At 33.0% G+C, this 18781-nt stretch overlaps 1 protein-coding gene across 3 annotated transcripts in view; it reads left to right on the top strand.

Annotated features, from left to right (window-relative positions):
• Nucleotides 1–18781, top strand: part of LOC123697134 (pyruvate carboxylase, mitochondrial) — a 44747-nt gene that overhangs the window by 11540 nt on the left and 14426 nt on the right. For all 3 annotated transcript variants that reach the window (XM_045643548.1, XM_045643549.1, XM_045643547.1), the window contains exons 2-13: nt 11282–11526; nt 11846–11994; nt 12524–12664; nt 13196–13311; nt 13936–14030; nt 14729–14897; nt 15672–15778; nt 16102–16226; nt 16594–16803; nt 17131–17221; nt 17579–17714; nt 18409–18591. In XM_045643548.1, coding sequence (XP_045499504.1) covers nt 11437–11526; nt 11846–11994; nt 12524–12664; nt 13196–13311; nt 13936–14030; nt 14729–14897; nt 15672–15778; nt 16102–16226; nt 16594–16803; nt 17131–17221; nt 17579–17714; nt 18409–18591 — 1612 coding nt within the window. In that variant the 5' untranslated portion in view covers nt 11282–11436. The remainder of the gene's footprint in view (nt 1–11281; nt 11527–11845; nt 11995–12523; nt 12665–13195; nt 13312–13935; nt 14031–14728; nt 14898–15671; nt 15779–16101; nt 16227–16593; nt 16804–17130; nt 17222–17578; nt 17715–18408; nt 18592–18781) is intronic.

Raw genomic sequence — 18781 nt, 5'->3', positions numbered from 1 at the left:
AAGATTAAACAGTATCTTATTGCAAACCGTTATCTGTTAGTAAACATGAATGTTCACGTGCCGCGAAAGAGTTTTTATCTTATCAATTAAGCTAGGTGCGATAGACCCATCTTTAAGCCATTTATTTGATACTCATGACGCTGATTACGATAAATTACATTGATAATGATTATGATGATTCGAATATCTTTAAAGAAGCGTAGAAGCTGGATGAGCTATGAAATTTGTTATATTTTTTTTAAACAGACGCTATGAAAGTTGTGCTAAACAAGTGATGACTGCGTTAAAAACAACCGACTTCAAACTTGCACTTGCAAAATTTACAAATACCTACAGACAAAAATGCTCATAAAATAAAAACTACTGGGCCTATCCGAATAAAATTTTTATGTGACCAATTCGACACCATCCCGCATCGAACAAAAAAAGAATCACGTAAATCGGTTCAGAAACCTCGGAGTAATCGGTGTACATACATAAAAAAAATATACCGGCTGAATTGATAACCTCCTCCTTTGTTTTAAAGTCGGTTAAAAATAAATTGTAGTTTTGGATGGATTGTGAGTGCTAAAATGTCAGATGAAATATTCGTCCTATAAACAAGCTGATTCCTTCTAAAATATTGGGATATTATAATTGAGTTATAAGATACCTACCTACCTCTCATTATTGATTTCAATTTGTCTCTCAAACTTATAAATTTATTTTACTTTTATCTCAAGATGCTCAAGCCTTAATTCTACCCATAAAATTACATCATTGAAAGCTTCGTTTGCTTCGTTCTGTTCGAAATTTAATCATTTATTCAGCATAATTCGAAAACATTTTTATATCAAGTACTTCGGAATTGCAATGTCTCGCTCATATTACCATCTCATTAATATTTACGAGCGTTATCTAATCAGTGAGTATTGTTACTTGACAGTTTAACATCTGTTTTAAACAGGTTGTTGATTGTTCCGAAGTTATTTTATAAAGACCAAAAGGTGCCCAAAGGAATATTTTTATACCTATCCTCACTTTATGAATTATGTGCTATTATCTTGTTTTCGTAATCGTAACTAAAGGACGTTAAACATTGGACACATGCCGCTACCAAAAATTTGCGCTCCATGATGTCCAATTTTGGATATATACCCTGGACCCAAAAAAATACTACACCCATAAGAAATGGGCATATCCGAAGCTGTACTTGATTGCAAATAACGTCTTCGACATTTATTTTACGGTGTTCCTAGCCAATCACAAAGCAGCTGCGTCTTCCGCAGTGTTATCCCTACCAAAACATGGAACAAATTATACTATGTATTTTCCGATCGTGGCGATAGGTATTGGCCATATTTCCCAACCTTTCTTTATTTAAATGTAACTTACAAAGTAAGGTTTTTAATTAACCTGAATGACCTTATTACTTAGGTACGTTAATAGCTTTTACGTTAGCGATTATCGCACCTTCCACAAAATTATATTATGTTTCGTACTTAAAATGTTCGGAAATACCTATCTTTAATCTTGTTTGCTTAATAAACGAATATATCCATACTAATATTATAAATGCGAAAGTAACTCTGTCTGTCTGTCTGTCTGTTACTCAAACACGCCTTAACTACTGAACCAATTTGCATGAAATTTGGTATAGAGATATTTTGATACCCGAAAAAGGACATAGGATAGGTTTTATCCCGGAAATCCCACGGGAACGGGAACTATGCGGGTTTTTCTTTACTGCGCGGGCGATGCCGCGGGTGGAAAGCTAGTATTTCATATGTTTGATAAAAAAGTCCTGGCGACACTTGAGCCAAATAGCTACCTAATTATTTAGACTACATCAAAATCTTACTAGTATCACGTAAATTTGCTATAAATCTCCGGGATTAGCATTGTAGAGAATAATATAGTACGAGTCAATGGAGATTTAAATTGGTTAGGTTTAGTTCAGACTTCAGACAGATATTTTGCGAAGCGTTAAGGGTTGTGCTCTACCCTTAACATCTCAAGGCCCAGCAATTTCCAGGCCTTACTTTTTTTCTTGTCTTTTATCATTGATAGTCACAGTTGATAGTACCTACATAGTACTTATTATGTATATAATATATTCTACTTGGGATATTGTGAGTAGTTAAAAGTTTAACATTTTATTTGCTACTAGCTTCCGCCCGCGACTCCGTCCGCGCGGATGTCGGTCTTCGCGTGGATGGTTTATTTCTCCATTTAGAGTAACTCTGACAATGACATCTTATAATAATATCTATTGGACCCAAATACGGCTAGGCCTATAATAATACGCAACGTGTATTCGCGGTTCTACAGAACAACGTCTATGGATAAAACTGAAAAATTAAGATAATTTTTTTTCTACGTATTTTTCCAGGATAAAAAGTATCCTATTTTACGCCCAGGATAATAAGGTATAATTATACCAAGTTTCATCGAAATCGAACCGTTAGTTTTCACGTGATGCCTTCACATACAGACAGACAAACAGACAGACAGACAAAATTTTTTTAATCACATATTTGGGTTTGGTATCGATCCAGTAACACCCCCTGCTATTTATTTTTTCAATATTTTCAATCTACAGATTTATTATATGTATAGATTATGTTAACTGTGGTTTGTGCTTATACTAGTAAGAAAAATGAGAGCGTGTCCGTAAATTTATAAACCCAGATACTATCACGTTTTACTATTTCTATGTTAAGGTTAGAATAAATTACCCATATAGTTTTACATGATACATACATGTAGCATAAGTAAGTACTGTATATAATATAAATTGTAACGTAATATCTACATGAAATTTATATCCTACAATATTGTAGTAGTTAGTTAATAAAAACAACTTCAGTAGGAGAAGTTTTAATATAAAGCATCCATAAAAATATTAGTGGGAAGTCTGTATGTTTAAATATTGTTTTATTTGTTTCAATAAATTGAAAATTTAAGAAATTTGTGCGTAAGTAGTCGGTATCGGGAATTTCACTACAAAAGTTTTAAAATAAGCAGTCATTCTTATTAGAAATTCTATTATTAGTATATTATATTATGCAAATCTAGACTAGCGTTATGCCAAAAAATATGTTTATAAATAAACTAAATACTTGAGTCTGTTTGTATGAACGATTACTGCTTATCGGTCATATGTTTCTTTATAGCGGTAATTTAGGTACGCCGTACGTACCTACATTAAATATAATTACGCTTTAAAGATAAATTTTTCATGTTCTATAATTTTTGGTCTCCAGACAAAACATGTGTTGATATATTGTTATATTATCTATGGTCTATCAAAAATTACGTGACTGACGCAGAACTTGTTTATGAACACAAAAAAAAATTATCGTCTGACTCCCTGACCTGGTTGTTGCGGAATAATTCCTGAAATATATTATATTAACGTTCGATTAATAAAACGATAAGTATATATTTTAATTTATTACATTAAGAAATCCTCAATTGTAATTTTCGAAAAATTGTGTACCTAGTACCTACTCCTATATGTATGCAAAGAATACGCAATAATTCTCACGTTCATAACCACAGTTCGTAACAAACATTAATTAGTCAAATCACGGCGACCTATAATTTTAATATTATGTATATCTAAGATTAGTACAAATAAATAATTTTGACTGATATTGATGCAGATGATTTCAAGATTTCAATTTTAATGCATGATATGGATCATGCGTGATCATGCTTTAAAAATTTATGACCAGGAAAAATTTAACTAACTCGACCTAGCTGTTATACCCGCAGCTTCGCCCGCATGGTCATAATTCATTGTACCTACAAAATTTCGTCCAATATTTTATCCTCTCAGTCTTGGTGGGGGTATATCAAAAATCCTTTCTTAGCAAATGAAAAAACGTTTTGCGGTGTCTGTCTGTAAGTACCCATGCCAAACTTCAGCCCGATCGGCCCAGAAGTTTGGGCTGTGCGTAGATCAGTCAGTCAGTCAGTCACCTTTGCATTTTATATTAGGTAATTAATAGAAGATTAAACAGTATCTTATTGCAAACCGTTATCTGTTAGTAAACATGAATGTTCACGTGCCGCGAAAGAGTTTTTATCTTATCAATTAAGCTAGGTGCGATAGACCCATCTTTAAGCCATTTATTTGATACTCATGACGCTGATTACGATAAATTACATTGATAATGATTATGATGATTCGAATATCTTTAAAGAAGCGTAGAAGCTGGATGAGCTATGAAATTTGTTATATTTTTTTAACAAACGCTATTTAAATTGTGCTAAAAAATAAATTGTAGTTTTGGATCAACTGTGAGAGCTTAAAAAATGTCAGATGAAATAATCGGTGTATTAAAACAATCTGATGGTTGCTAAAACAAACCTACTAGATATCATGTCAACAATCAACGTATCGATAAATGCTCAAAGTTCAATGCATTATAATCTGCATCATTCAGGAATGTGAATTTTCAATTAAAATTTCAATTAGTGGTATTCATTTACTACTAGCACCAGCGCGCAGCGTCGTGAAATTACAGTAAGAAAACAAGTGATAACTGGCTGCGTTAAAAACAACCGACTTCAAACTTGCACTTGCAAAATTTACAAATACCTACAGACAAAAATGCTCATAAAATAAAAACTACTGGGCCAATCCGAATAAAATTTTTATGTGACCAATTCGACACCATCCTGCATCGAACAAAAAAAGAATCACGTAAATCGGTTCAGAAACCTCGGAGTAATCGGTGTACATACATAAAAAAAAATATACCGGCTGAATTGATAACCTCTTCCTTTGTTTTGAAGTCGGTTAAAAATAAATTGTAGTTTTGGATGGATTGTGAGAGCTAAAATGTCAGATGAAATGTTCGTCCTATAAACAAGCTGATGGATGCTAAAACAAACCTACTAGATATCATCAACAATCGACGTATCGATAAATTCTCAAAGTTCAATGCATTATAAACTGCATCATTCAGGAATGTGAAATTTCAATTAAAAATTCAATTAGTAGTTTTCATTACCTTACTACCAGTAGGTACCAGCTGCATCGTGATATTACAGTAAGAAAATATTAACTTTTTTACAACTTTACGTACTTTTCCTGCTATTATCTTCGTTTTACAATTCGATTATGAATAAGAACTATCATGATAAATTTACCTTGTTTGCAAATATAGAAGAATTTAAGATTGTAAGATGACTGAAAACAACTTCTGATGTCGTGTAAAAACTAAAAATTACTACAGGTCTCAAGAAATCGTTGATAATATTATATAACAATAAAAATGTATAAATTCGTCTAGAGTAAACAGCGGGGATTGAGGTCGATACTCTTTTTATTGCGTTTGCATGTCAACTAGTTTGGAGTTCGATGGTCGGCATTGGCCAAATACGCTGGTTTTATGGGCATCGTGAAAAAGTCATAGAATCGATAATGTACTACTAACTTCGGAATATGGAGCTTTACGGAGGAAAAATATAGTATCAAATTATGAAATATGGAAAACGGGTCTTGAATGTATTCTTTATCAAATAATAACGTGATAGAAGATAGATGGATGAGGGTGACAATAAGTATAAATGTTACACAAGTATTTTACCTGCCACTACCTAGGTACTTACCTATCACTTTTACTATCTATAAATGAAATTATTTTATTTCATTGCGTGATGCGGGTCACGGTAGGTAGGTTATAGGTAAGTAGGTAATAATATATAGAATGGAACTGGGCTGGACATGTTTGCCGAATGTCCGAAGAGTTGTGGGCAAAAATCACCACTATGTGGATCCCCGACAATGGAAAAAGGCTGCATGGAAGGCCCAAAATCAGATGGCGCGACGAACTGGACTCTCATTGCAAGGAGTGGACAAAAATTGCTCACAATAGGAAAACGTGGATGAAGGGAAGAGAGGCCTTTGCCCAGCAGTGGGACAGCCATGGCTGAATAATAAAAAATATCTTCGTTCCCGTAATGAAATCTTTCAATTACTACAATACACATATCCAACTAACTAAATGTTTATTCCTAATATTTTTTAAAGAATAAGTAAGAATACTCCACTCCGTTTTGTAAAACTGTTTTGTAAACATGAAACGTATAGTGAAGCCAAACTAAATCGAGACAATCATTGTGAACCATTTCATTATGCTGCAAAGGTTTCTTTGTCATTAATCCAATCATTGTATCCAGTATATTATAACTGTCTTTGTTTTAATTTTAATTATTTGTTAAGTAAAATTTACTATGAAACAAAACAACTTTTCAATATACCTATGAATACCTGGATAATTTAAAAGTTTTATGTCTACAATGAAACTGGAATAAAACAAACTTTATTGTTACCTTTGGCCACAGAATACATAATAGTAGCTAAACGCTACAGAACGGACACTCTCCGCCCCCCGCCAAAATTAAACACTTACCTCACCCCGCTCGATCATGCTATAAATGGTCCGCATTTTTCTGCAAGGACGATACGCAACGAAGATTGACAACATTAATCAAATTGACTTACAGTAATTTTATTATTTTGGATTTGTGATTATCGTTTTTCGTAGAAAATGGTTAGATATTGTGCTGTTTAGGGATGTATTTCATCAGAAAAACGCGAATTTTTTTTTTACGCTAGTCACAAATGTGCCAACCATAAAGCGTTAACACACACATTTACAATCTCTACAGTGTGACTGTCAAAACGATAATTTTGTATGGAGTGTCCGGGGTGTGCTTTGGCCACACAATTGTTACATAAACTGTTGGTTTTTAACCACAACAGTAGCTCGTTATCTTAATTTACAATAGAGTATAGAATATCACAGTAATATCAATAGAAAACAATTATTTATCAAACTGTCACATTTATTTATAACGCCATTCCATAGAAAATGTATGGAAAATATTAATTACATATTTCTGAATTAATTTTGACTTTGAAGAGGTACCTTTTAGAAAAAATTAAATTTATAGGATAGTAACTAATAAAGAAAATAATTGTGTTTATGTAATAAACCCCTAAAATTGATAATACGTGGTATCATATCTCATGGTCACTTGTTTTCTATATTGACCCCATGATAGATAAAAACAGTCGTCATTTGTACAAAAAGTACCATAATGATAACGGTAATAATAGGTAGGTATATCTTATACCTACCTATTTATGTAATGAACGTACTTAGGTACGTGTTAGTCTACACTTCTACAGACTATAAGAATTATTGTACCTAATGGTTATGAGTTACAGAAGACGAGATGTAGGCTGTACAAATAGGAAATTAAAAAAAAATAAAACAAAATATATATATGTTACCGGAAATGTATGAAATCAAGGAATTGTATACAATTCCGAGGAAATGTGTACAATTCCGATACCATTTAGGAAATGTATAAAATATTGTTTAAAAAACTATTTAATGCATGCATATCCTAGGAAATGTATAATCTTCCTAGGAATTGTATACAATTCCTATATCGTATTAGGAAATGTGTAAAATAAATGCTTTCTGTAATAAAACACGTTGTTATTTTTTTTATTATAGCTCTTATTGATACCATCGGGTAACAGTCATACCGTAAAATTGTAATAATATTATGTTCATATTATCATCTTCGATCGTTCGATCTTCGTCGACGGAGCCCCGCTTCGCGGGGCTCCTATTTCTGTGTAGTTTTTTTTTAACAAACCTAACCTAACCTAACCTAACGGTTAACCTAACCTAAACCTAATCTAACTTTGAGGGCGAATATCTCGGCTATTTTTGATTTTAGAGAAAAGTTGTTCCTATAAAACATGCTTTTAAAAGCGTAATCTTTACGATAAAACAATAATAAATAGGTGTTATAATGACACCAACTCCATCAAAAATTTTTTAAGTCCTGCGCCCCCTTTGCTTTAGTCCAACCCTTGCCTGCGACATATCAATATCTTAAATGTTTTACATTTCCGATAGCTATTTAGGAAATGTATAGATTTCCTAGGAAATGTGTATAAAATAATTTATTTCACACATTTCCGTACGATTTTAGGAATTGTATACATTTCCTAGGAATTGTATACAATGACGGATTACATACATTTCCTGTAACATATACATCTAAAACAATAAATAGGTACGTCCACGGTACGTAGTACGTACGTCTTTGGAATTCTATTCTAAATTTAAAAATGACTAGACCGATTCTCATGAAATTTGGTGTGTAAGTACTGTTAGCCCTTTAAGCCTGCCTGTAGGCCCAACCAGGAACCTTACAACATTGTAGACAAGATTAACATTGATAGATTACAAATAAACGTATTTTTAAACCTCAAAAATCGACAATATGAAACCACGTTTAAACTAAAGTAACAAATTTGCACATGAATAGAAGAGGAAATACAGCCTAACAACAATCTCACGGCACGTGTTAGTAATATATGGTAATTGACGGTAATATGTTCAAATCATGTTGCATTCAAACTCCAGTCCGACTAACTAGCTCAATGAGTTCGCTACGTAAATAATTTTTATTCCTGTCACACTTGTGATTTGCTACTGTTTAATGTACGTTTTTAGGATTCCGTACCCAAAGGCTAAAACGGGACCCTATGACTAAGCCACTGTCTGTCTCCAGGCTGTATAACATAAACCGTGATAGCTAGATGGCTGAAATTTTGATTTGCTATAACAACAAATAGTAGTAGAAATAAAAAAAAATATCTATTAAGGGTGGGGGGGGCCTCGTACAATAAATGATTCTCTATTATACCTAGATGATTAAGTACGGATAACGGAACCCTTCGTGCGTGAGCCCGACTCGCACTTTGCCGGTATTTTTATTCAATTATTATACCGTAAATTATGTTTTAGCACGTTTTAGTATACAGGGTGTAATCGTTAAGTGTGCACAAGCGATTATTCCGTAACTAATGCTGGTATCAAAAAACTTTAAACTGATATCGAAAGTACTTAACCTAATGAGTAAAATGGCCATTTCCCATTAGCTTGTGTAGTTGGATGCGGAAAATTGTTGTAAGTAATGCATTTAGTATGAAATATGACTATATCAAACATGTAATATGAAAGATTTTGCTTTTTTATTCGATTTTATGCTTTAATTACTCCGCAAATTTCAATGAAAGTTCATTTAGAAACTGTAAAGCTTGATGAGGAAAAAATGGTATTCCAAATCGAATATGTGCTTTGAATACAAAATTTATGGGAAATAAAATGTATGGGAGCGTTTCATCTAAGATTTTTAAATTTTTTTGATATTTGTAATAATTACGGAATAATTATTGCCTGCGCACACTTAACGATTACGACACTTGATACGATTACACCCGGTATATAGATTGTTAAATAATATTATTTTTATTTTGATAATGCAATTAACAAATAAGGAAAACAATGTGCAATCTATTTTATATTTTGATAGGTCTAATCGTTGTTATTCGGATTGAATATAATTGCAGTCTAAAGTTCAACACTAGGTAGGTACCTACGATGGATTCATAAAATGTATTTAATTCATGTGTTTTGTAGTGTAGTCGTGATTACTTATCTTTTGCTAATTAACACTATATTAGAACCTTGACGTAATAATCTAGTAACTCTGCCTTGACTTTACGTTTAATCTAAATTAACAATAGCACATACCTAGATAAGTCACAGGAACGCAAACTTCTTAAGGGCATTAAATAATTAACTGTTACTTTATCTATTAGAAGTGATGAGTGACCGGCTTTAGAAGCTAGTTAATAAATTATTTTTCAATGAAAAAATAAATTCTCAATTATTTTTCCTCAAAATTATTTTATCCTACAAGGGCAGCGCGGGAAACGGCGCTTGATTCAACACCCCTCCCACACCGTCCAACAACCGTCAAACATTTATTTACACATTTATTTATTAATCCAAACCAACAGTAAATACATACAAATCTTGCAAGCTTAAATCTAGAAATACATAAATGTTAAGGATGTAGGTAAGGACAAATTAATTTTTATATCTTAAACTTACTTAAATAGTAACCGGAAGGAAGTTAGCGCGGAAAGTTTATTTTTTTTAATTATTAATATCTCAAAAAATTGCTCCTTAAATGCTCCATCAGAATCTGTAATTGCTCCACTTCTATAATAATTAGTTTATTTATAATTAATTTAAAAAAAAATCCAAATACTGAAAACTTGATTTCCCTATAGAATGAAAAATATTCACTTTTCATAAAAAATTTTAGCAGCGGAGCGGGAGCAATTTTTTTGCAAAAAAATTTTTTATGAAAAGTGAATATTTTTCATTCTATAGGGAAATCAAGTTTTCAGTATTTGGATTTTTTAAAATATTAATTATAAATAAACTAATTATTATAGAAGTGGAGCAATTACAGATTCTGATGGAGCATTTAAGGAGCAATTTTTTGAGATATTAATAATTAAAAAAAAATAAACTTTCCGCGCTAACTTCCTTCCGGTTAAATAGTACCAACTAAATCAACACAACGCTTACGTTAAATTTTGTTATGACTAACGTAATTATTTTTAAAGTAATTAACAATATTAATAGAAAAAACACATTTTTCCTCTTGAAGCACTTTTGAACCGTCATAACATAGTTTTATCATTTACCACCGTTTTTGAAGTGAAACTTCTTTATCGGGGTTGGAAAAAAATCTAGTGTAACATTTTATCGTTACGCGTGACATTTTTGCGTTACGCGCCATCTTTTTCTTATCCCTATAACCACGCGTGATTCGACGTATTTCTGTAAAGTTGCATATAGTAAATTATTTTTTGAAAAATAAGGTCATGAAGAAGTTTCACTTCTTACGTGTGTACCTACACTAGTACGCACACATTCTTTTTTTCGTCGATTTTCGTTCTTTAAGTGAAACCAAACCACTGGTTTTAAGGATAACGGTGTTTACACTAACAGCCTCTATTTCCTACCTTTGTATTATAAATGTACCTATCTATTAAACAAATGAAACTGTATCAAATAATTTAATAAAATATTTGTTTGGATAACGCGTGATAACAAGGCAAACGAGATAAAATTTGTTTGTTTAAAGTCTATCGTTATTTAACATCGCTGTACTAAAGAAATAGAACAAAGTTCAAACTAGAATGATGGTTAAAAACATAGTTCTTACATTGAAATAAATATTGCGATCGCATAGGAGTAGCTTTAGATTTAGTGTTTGTCCCGATATTAATCAGTTTTAAAAGAGGATTGCAGTCATATTATTTTCCAATTATTATAAAATTTTATATAAGAATTATTTTATAAAATAATTAATAAAAAAATATCTATTGTTTCAGATTTAATCGACCGACGCGCAAGCAAACGAAACTAGAATCTAGTCAATTTAATAATTCATTTAAAGATGAAATAAATTATAAATAGTAACTATCCGTCTAATTTAACACTTGTACTTATAATTTCTTGTTAATTTTATTGTTATTTTGTAAGCACAATGCAGATTTTAAAAGCGAGATTCGCTCTAAGAGCCTCCGCTACACAGTTTCAAGCATGGAGTGCCTCGCGTCACAGGACGGCCACCACAGTACGTATTTTTCATCTATTTCATTAATTAATATAAGATTAATATATAACCGTGAACATAATGAAAAGAAAGAATATGACTCATGATTCTGAAGGAAATGAAAAATGAAAATGATGACTCCAATCACTCCATTGTCCATTATTATTTATCAATCCTGATACTAAATAAGAAATACCATACCATAAGATATAATATCCTGATTTCATTTGCTCGAAGAAATTGATCTCTACGTCGCTTCTAGAACTACTTAGTACTAAAATATAGTTCTTTAATCCTTCATCTTGTACATAATCCATATTAATTTAAAAATTATTTTCAGGATACAAAAAATGTAGAGTACAAACCGATCAGAAGCGTCCTGGTGGCGAACAGGGGGGAGATAGCCATCCGTGTGTTCAGAGCTTGTACAGAACTGGGGATCCGATCAGTGGCTATTTATAGTGAGCAGGATAAGCTGCAAATGCACAGGTAATTAAAAATTATGTGTAAAAGTTTGTTTGATTGTGTGTTTTATACTTTGTTAACAATAGTTAAAAAATAAAGATAAAAAGTTCGATCACAAGGCGGGATTTGAACTCGCGTCTTTTTGCCAAGCCAAACGAACTTCGAAGTTTTTCGGTTTTATGCACGTTTTATGTGACACCGATTGGTCACCCCCAATTTTTACTACTCCTTAAACAAATATTATTGAATGCTCTAAAACTGAATATTAAAAATATTATTCTACGGATGTCTCCAATTTGTTTTAATGTGACCGTATGTGAAATTAGGCACAGGAATCCATCTTGTCATGCTAATTGCACTTAAAAGTAATGTGGATGTTTATTGTTTGTATAAAACGTAAAGGGCTTTGTCATTTAATATTTCATTTTATACAAAAGAAAAATGTTCTTTCATGAAATATTTTTTACATCGTAATTAAAAACAATGCGGGTAGATCACAAAACTCTTTTAACCTTTAAACTATATTTTAAATGAATTTCTCTTAATCTCGCAGGCAAAAAGCAGACGAATCATACCTAGTGGGTAAAGGTCTGCCACCAGTGGAAGCTTACCTCAGTATCCCGGAGATTATCCGGGTCGCGAAGGAAAACGACGTCGATGCTGTTCATCCAGGATATGGGTTGCTGTCTGAAAGGTAAGCTTATTTATTGTTTTTTTAGGAAAAAAATATCAGTTGGAAATGTGTAAAAAGGATGATCAATTGATAAAAGTAACTAAAGTTTGGCTTTCAAAGATCAATTGGTTAATGTAGAAGTTAGCTTAGTAAGAAAGTACTTATTCATTTATTTATTTATTTCTTTATTTATATCAGGCAGCATTGCCCATATATTGTTAGTAGTACTTATTCTAGTGTTAGTAAAACTACATATTCATACTTACATACACTTACAACTACAGAGTCATACTTACATACCAACACAGTATTTTTTACGCTGCACCTATATTTAGAATATACATTAAGTGTCATAAAAACTGTTTCTTTGTACTGTTTATTTGTGATGAAAGGAATTATTTTCAACAAATACTGTCTAATCAGGAATAAACGGTGCTAATTGTCAGCCAATAAAAACACGTTATTTCAAAAGCAAGGAAACACAACTTTAATAGATTGCCTATAATGCTTTAAAAAACATTTGATAATTTATTGAAATAAATAACCTTTCAGGTCAGATTTCGCACAAGCTATACTCAACGCTGGGCTACGATTCATCGGGCCCTCTCCAAAAGTTGTTCAGCAGATGGGAGATAAAGTAGCCGCTAGACAGGCCGCTATTGAAGCTAGTGTGTTTAATATTTATTTTTCAATTTTTTTTTTACATTTAGACAATATCTGTTTATGTAGTGTGTGAAGTGTGAAGTCCCATGTCCCCGTAGTGGGGTAAGGGGCAGATGCATTATGCATACATCCCCGTCCGATTAGGGCCCTTCTGGCCTCCTCCACTCAAGCGACAGCCCAAGCCGAGGTTCGTGGTCCCCGTCAAGGGGGGACGCCCTTGTGCATGTCGCTACCAGGGTGAACCTTCAGTTCACCCCCGCGTCCGCGTTAAAATGTAGAAGCCCTTCTGGCTAACATTGAGAAACACCTTACAAAAAAAAAAAAAATATGCATACATCTGTTTCACTGATCGATTTTTTTAGCAGCCTTCTGTGTCCTACCAGACCGAGACATTTTTTTTATTCGTCTCCACCGGGAATCGAACCCAGGACCCCTCGGTTCTACGCTCACGCGTCAACCACTGTACCAAGGAGGCGGTCATTATGTAGTGTAGGTACTCTAAAGTAAATAAATATGTAGATTATAGGGTAATTATTATTCTGTTGTGACTCTACCATGCAAAAATGTCCTATTTTTTTACATTTTGCTATATTTTTATCTTACATAACATTTTATTAACTTATTTTCAGAGGTCCCAATTGTCCCCGGTACTGATGGTCCCATTACAACTAAGGAGGAAGCGCTCGAATTCTGCAAACAACATGGATTACCTGTTATTTTTAAGGTATTTTTAACACATTTATTTCTTACTAGGTTTCCGCCCGCGGCTTCGCCCGCGCAGTCAAAGAAAATCCCGCTTAGTTCCCGTTCCCGTGGGATTTCCGGGATTGCGTCATTTTCCCGATAAAAAGTAGCCTATATCCTTTCTCGGGTATCAAAATAGCTCCATACCAAATTTCATGAAAATTGGTTCAGTAGTTTAGGCGTGATTGAGTAACAGACAGACAGACAGAGTTACATTCGCATTTGTATGGATACTAAGAACTAACTAACCAACAACGCACACACACACTACTACACCATTTTTCTACTAAATAACCAGAACAATACACACACAACACAAATTTTTTAAGTGAAAATGTCTTCAGACCATTTCGGCACTTTATGATAAAATTAAATTTTGCAAGTTCTCTTTACTTATAAACTGATAGAAATTTCTAAATTAATCCATAATAAAGTTTCACTCCGATTTTCAGTCGCTATAACAGCTTTTTTATTTATTTATATAATATTACTAGTGGTTCGCCCCGGCTTCGCCCGTGGTACCTACATGTTTAAACTATCCTATCTCTCAAGTTGGATCGAACTGCACATGGTGTGCGAATTTTATTATAATCGGTTAAGTGGTTTAGGAGTCCATTGAGGACAAACATTGTGACACGAGATTTATATATATTAAGAAGATTTATCTATTTATTACAGGCTGCATATGGAGGGGGTGGTCGCGGAATGCGGGTAGTTCGCGAAATGAGCGAAGTCGCGTCGTCATTTGAACGCGCGTCGTCTGAGGCGCTGGGCGCGTTTGGGAACGGATCCATGTTCATAGAGCGGTTTATTGAACGGCCTAGACATATTGAAGTGCAATTGTTGGGTAAGTTTGTTTGTTAACAGAATGCGGGTAGTTCGCAAAATGAGTAATCCATACTTATATTATAAATGCGAAAGTAACTCTGTCTGTCTGTCTGTTACTCAATCATGCCTAAACTACTGAACCAATATTCATGAAATTTGGTATGGATGTATTTTAATACCCGAGAAAGGACATAGGCTAACTTTTATTGCGAAGTATGTACCACGGGCGAAGCCGGGGCGGACCGCTAGTAACTAATAAAATAAAATATAACTTTATTTGTGTCATCACAACATTAGGTAAATAGATACATTGCTTGCAAATACATAGAGAGTGAGCTTATGAGCTAATGAGTCAAAAAGCTATCTTCAAAGACCCACGATTTTTTTTCGAAACAAAACTCTGCCTACGTATGTATGTATAAGGCAGTTTTGTAATGAGCAATGCTATTGACATAGAACGGTACTTTCACATAATAATGAGTTAAGTTCACTGTTTATTTCTTTTGTGCAGTGCCACAAACTTAACTGACCCGGTGACGGTGTCACTGATGTCCATTGCCGCTAAATAGTATTTCCCCGGATGTAAGGGTAAAAACTAAAAATAATGTCATTGCCAATGGTGTAAATTAACATTAATAAGTAACTTTTTATTTATACAAAATATTCCGTATGAAAAGTCTGTGAAAATGTGACAAAAAGGCGGCACGTAGTTCCAGTTTTTGCCACCGGGTCAGTTAAGTTTGTGGCACTGTACTGTTTGTGAGAATACTTAGGTATTCATTTTTAATCATAGGTGACAAGGCTGGCAATGTGGTACATCTGTACGAAAGAGATTGTTCGGTGCAAAGACGGCACCAAAAGGTTGTGGAAATTGCGCCTGCGCCTGGATTGGACCCAGAGGTATTATAAACTATAATGTTTAATATATTTATCAACAAAAATTGTAAAAAAATATTTGTAAAAAGGAATAAGACATGTTCATAATCAATACCATTATTTTTATAATTTTTTTTTTGTGTCGATAAATATTACCTATATCAAAAGTAGAAAATCGATATAGAAACACCCTGAAATTTGATTTTTTTATCAGTAATCATTCAAATGGTTACTAATTTTTTTAAATTAAGTAATTTATGGAAAAAAAAATTATTCTGAATAAAATTATCATTATTGTGGTCATTGTGATATTTAGAAAAGGAATATATAAAAAAAAATATTTATAGATACGTCAACGCATGGTAGACTGTGCTACCCACTTGGCTCGCCACGTGGGCTACGAAAACGCGGGAACTGTCGAGTTCTTGTTGGACGATAAAGGCAATTTCTACTTTATTGAAGTGAACGCAAGGTTCGTATTTGCTTGACTTGTAGTACTTTTTTTACTTCACGATATGAATGGAAATTTAAAATTATAAAGATTTATTATTTGTGTATAATTTAAAAAATGCTTAGTTCAGAGTGACATATTAAAGTTTATATTATATTATGTCACTCTTAACTTTAAGTTAAAACCGACATTACTTTTTTCTCTTGTTATTACATGTCAGTTGTTGAATAAAGTTTATTTCAAAGCCGAAACCATTGAGTTTCCTCAATTTAGATGCTTAACTAGTGTTTAATTCTCACATGTGATCAATTGAAACAGTATTTGATTACACTTCCAAAATTTAATAATAACACAATTTACTCCTCTAACTTCTCTTATCTCTTCCCAGATTACAAGTAGAGCACACAATAACAGAAGAAGTGACTGGTATCGATCTGGTACAATCGCAGATCCGTATAGCGGAAGGCATGACCCTACCAGAGCTAGGGCTGACACAAGACCAAATTAGGGCTGATGGATACGCGATACAGTGCAGGGTTACCACTGAAGATCCGGCTAATAACTTCCAACCTAGCACTGGCAGGATTGAAGTTTTCAGGTAAGAATATAATTAAATATTTTATAGTACACAAAACGCATATATTTGAGCGTAAAAAACGCATTTTCGAAAAAAAGGTTATTATGGCCCTGTTGACAACCTTTAAATGAAAAATATTACAGAATGGAAATAAAAAACAAAAAAGAATCTATTTCTTAAAAAAAACAAAGATACGATGAACGATTTTTGGACCTTTAGATGCTAACGACCCGGCTAATAAGCTGTTAAAATTTAATAATATTCATAAAATCTTCTATATTACTACTTATAGATTTGTAAATATTTATATGTGTGTAGTTTTTTTTAGTAATTTTTAATAATTTTCAGATCCGGTGAAGGTATGGGTATCCGTCTAGACTCCGCTTCGACGTACGCCGGTGCTATCATTTCTCCATACTATGATTCGCTACTCGTTAAGGTAAAAATAAAATTGTTTTTGATATACATAAGTCGAAATCGACACACATAAAGAAAGATATTAAAACCTTAATCTTAATCTTAAACTTCGGATTTTAATAAATTATAAACAGCATTTCTTCAAACTTTGAAAGAGCTTTTAAATTTAACAGTTATTAAAAAAACGAAACGAAAAAAATATCGATAGTGTTATTTAATATTTGTTGAATATTATAATATTCCTTTAAGTACGAGGATTGTTCTTACTGTGAGAAAACGTCAACATGTACCACGGGTGAAGCCGGGACGGACCGCTAGTACATCATAAAATATCTGAAAATGACCTACTGTGAAATATTAAAGTAAATTTCCATTTTAGGTTATTTCACACGCACAAGATTTAGCATCATCAGCGGCGAAAATGAACAGAGCGTTGCGCGAATTCCGTATCCGTGGTGTTAAAACCAATATACCGTTCTTGCTTAATGTATTGGAGAATCAGAAGTTCCTTAATGGTGAGTCAAGTATACTAAATAATTTTATATTCATAGTCTTTTACGCATTGATATATTTTGCAATCATATTGCAATAGTATCTTAAGTAAATAAACTTAAACTTTTTGAAATGAAACCTCTTTAGGTGCGTTGAGAGTAAAATTTCAAGGTCACGTCATGGAGTAAGCTGACGATTTTGGTATCTTTGAATCTTGACAAAGAAGTTTCAATTCTGACACGTGTGCTCTGTATGAATTAAAACACCTCTTTCTCTTTATAAGTAATTGTGGTATGGTCTCTATCACTGCTATAAATAAACGCACTTACATTGCAAAACAATTTTTTTTTTCTTTTATTTTTTTTTCTATCGTCTCATCATTTAGTTGGCTTAAATACATTTAATTGCAACAGTCATTGCCATAATATTTTGAGTATATTCTTATGCTTCACTATCACTACATAGTATAAAACAAAGTCGCTTTTTCTGTCCCTATGTCTGCTTAAATCTTTAAAACTACGGAACGGATTTTGATGCGATTTTTTTTAATACATAGAGTGATTCAATAGGAAGGTTTGAGATAAAGCGGGCGAAGCCGCGGGCGATAAGCTAGTTTTGTCATAAGAATGAAATAAAAAAAAAAGAAATATTATCTACAATTTAAATATATTTATTTGAGTGACTAAATACTAATTAATTTTATTTGTTTACTTCTAGGTGCTGTAGACACATACTTCATCGACGAAAACCCACAGTTATTCATGTTCAAAGCCTCCCAAAACAGAGCTCAAAAGATTCTCAACTACCTCGGCTACGTACTTGTTAACGGACCGGCCACGCCCTTAGCAACTGATATACCGCCATCTAGCGTCAAACCGTATATACCCCCGGTACCTTTGGGTGAGTTAAATTGTACTTTATTACAGGGTTATAAGGTCGCTTTTCGTTTGTAACTTGTATGTTTTGTGTGGTGGTAACAAGTTAATGAAAACGAACAAAAATGCTTGTAATATCAATCTTAATTGTATCGTGGTTAGGTCGTTTTTCGTTTGTAACTTGTGTGGAATGAGTGGTAGCTTACTATAACTCA

The sequence above is a fragment of the Colias croceus genome, chromosome 14, assembly GCF_905220415.1.
Source record: "Colias croceus chromosome 14, ilColCroc2.1".
Taxonomy (NCBI): Eukaryota; Metazoa; Arthropoda; class Insecta; order Lepidoptera; family Pieridae; genus Colias; species Colias croceus.
This window is presented reverse-complemented; position numbering and strand designations above follow the sequence as displayed.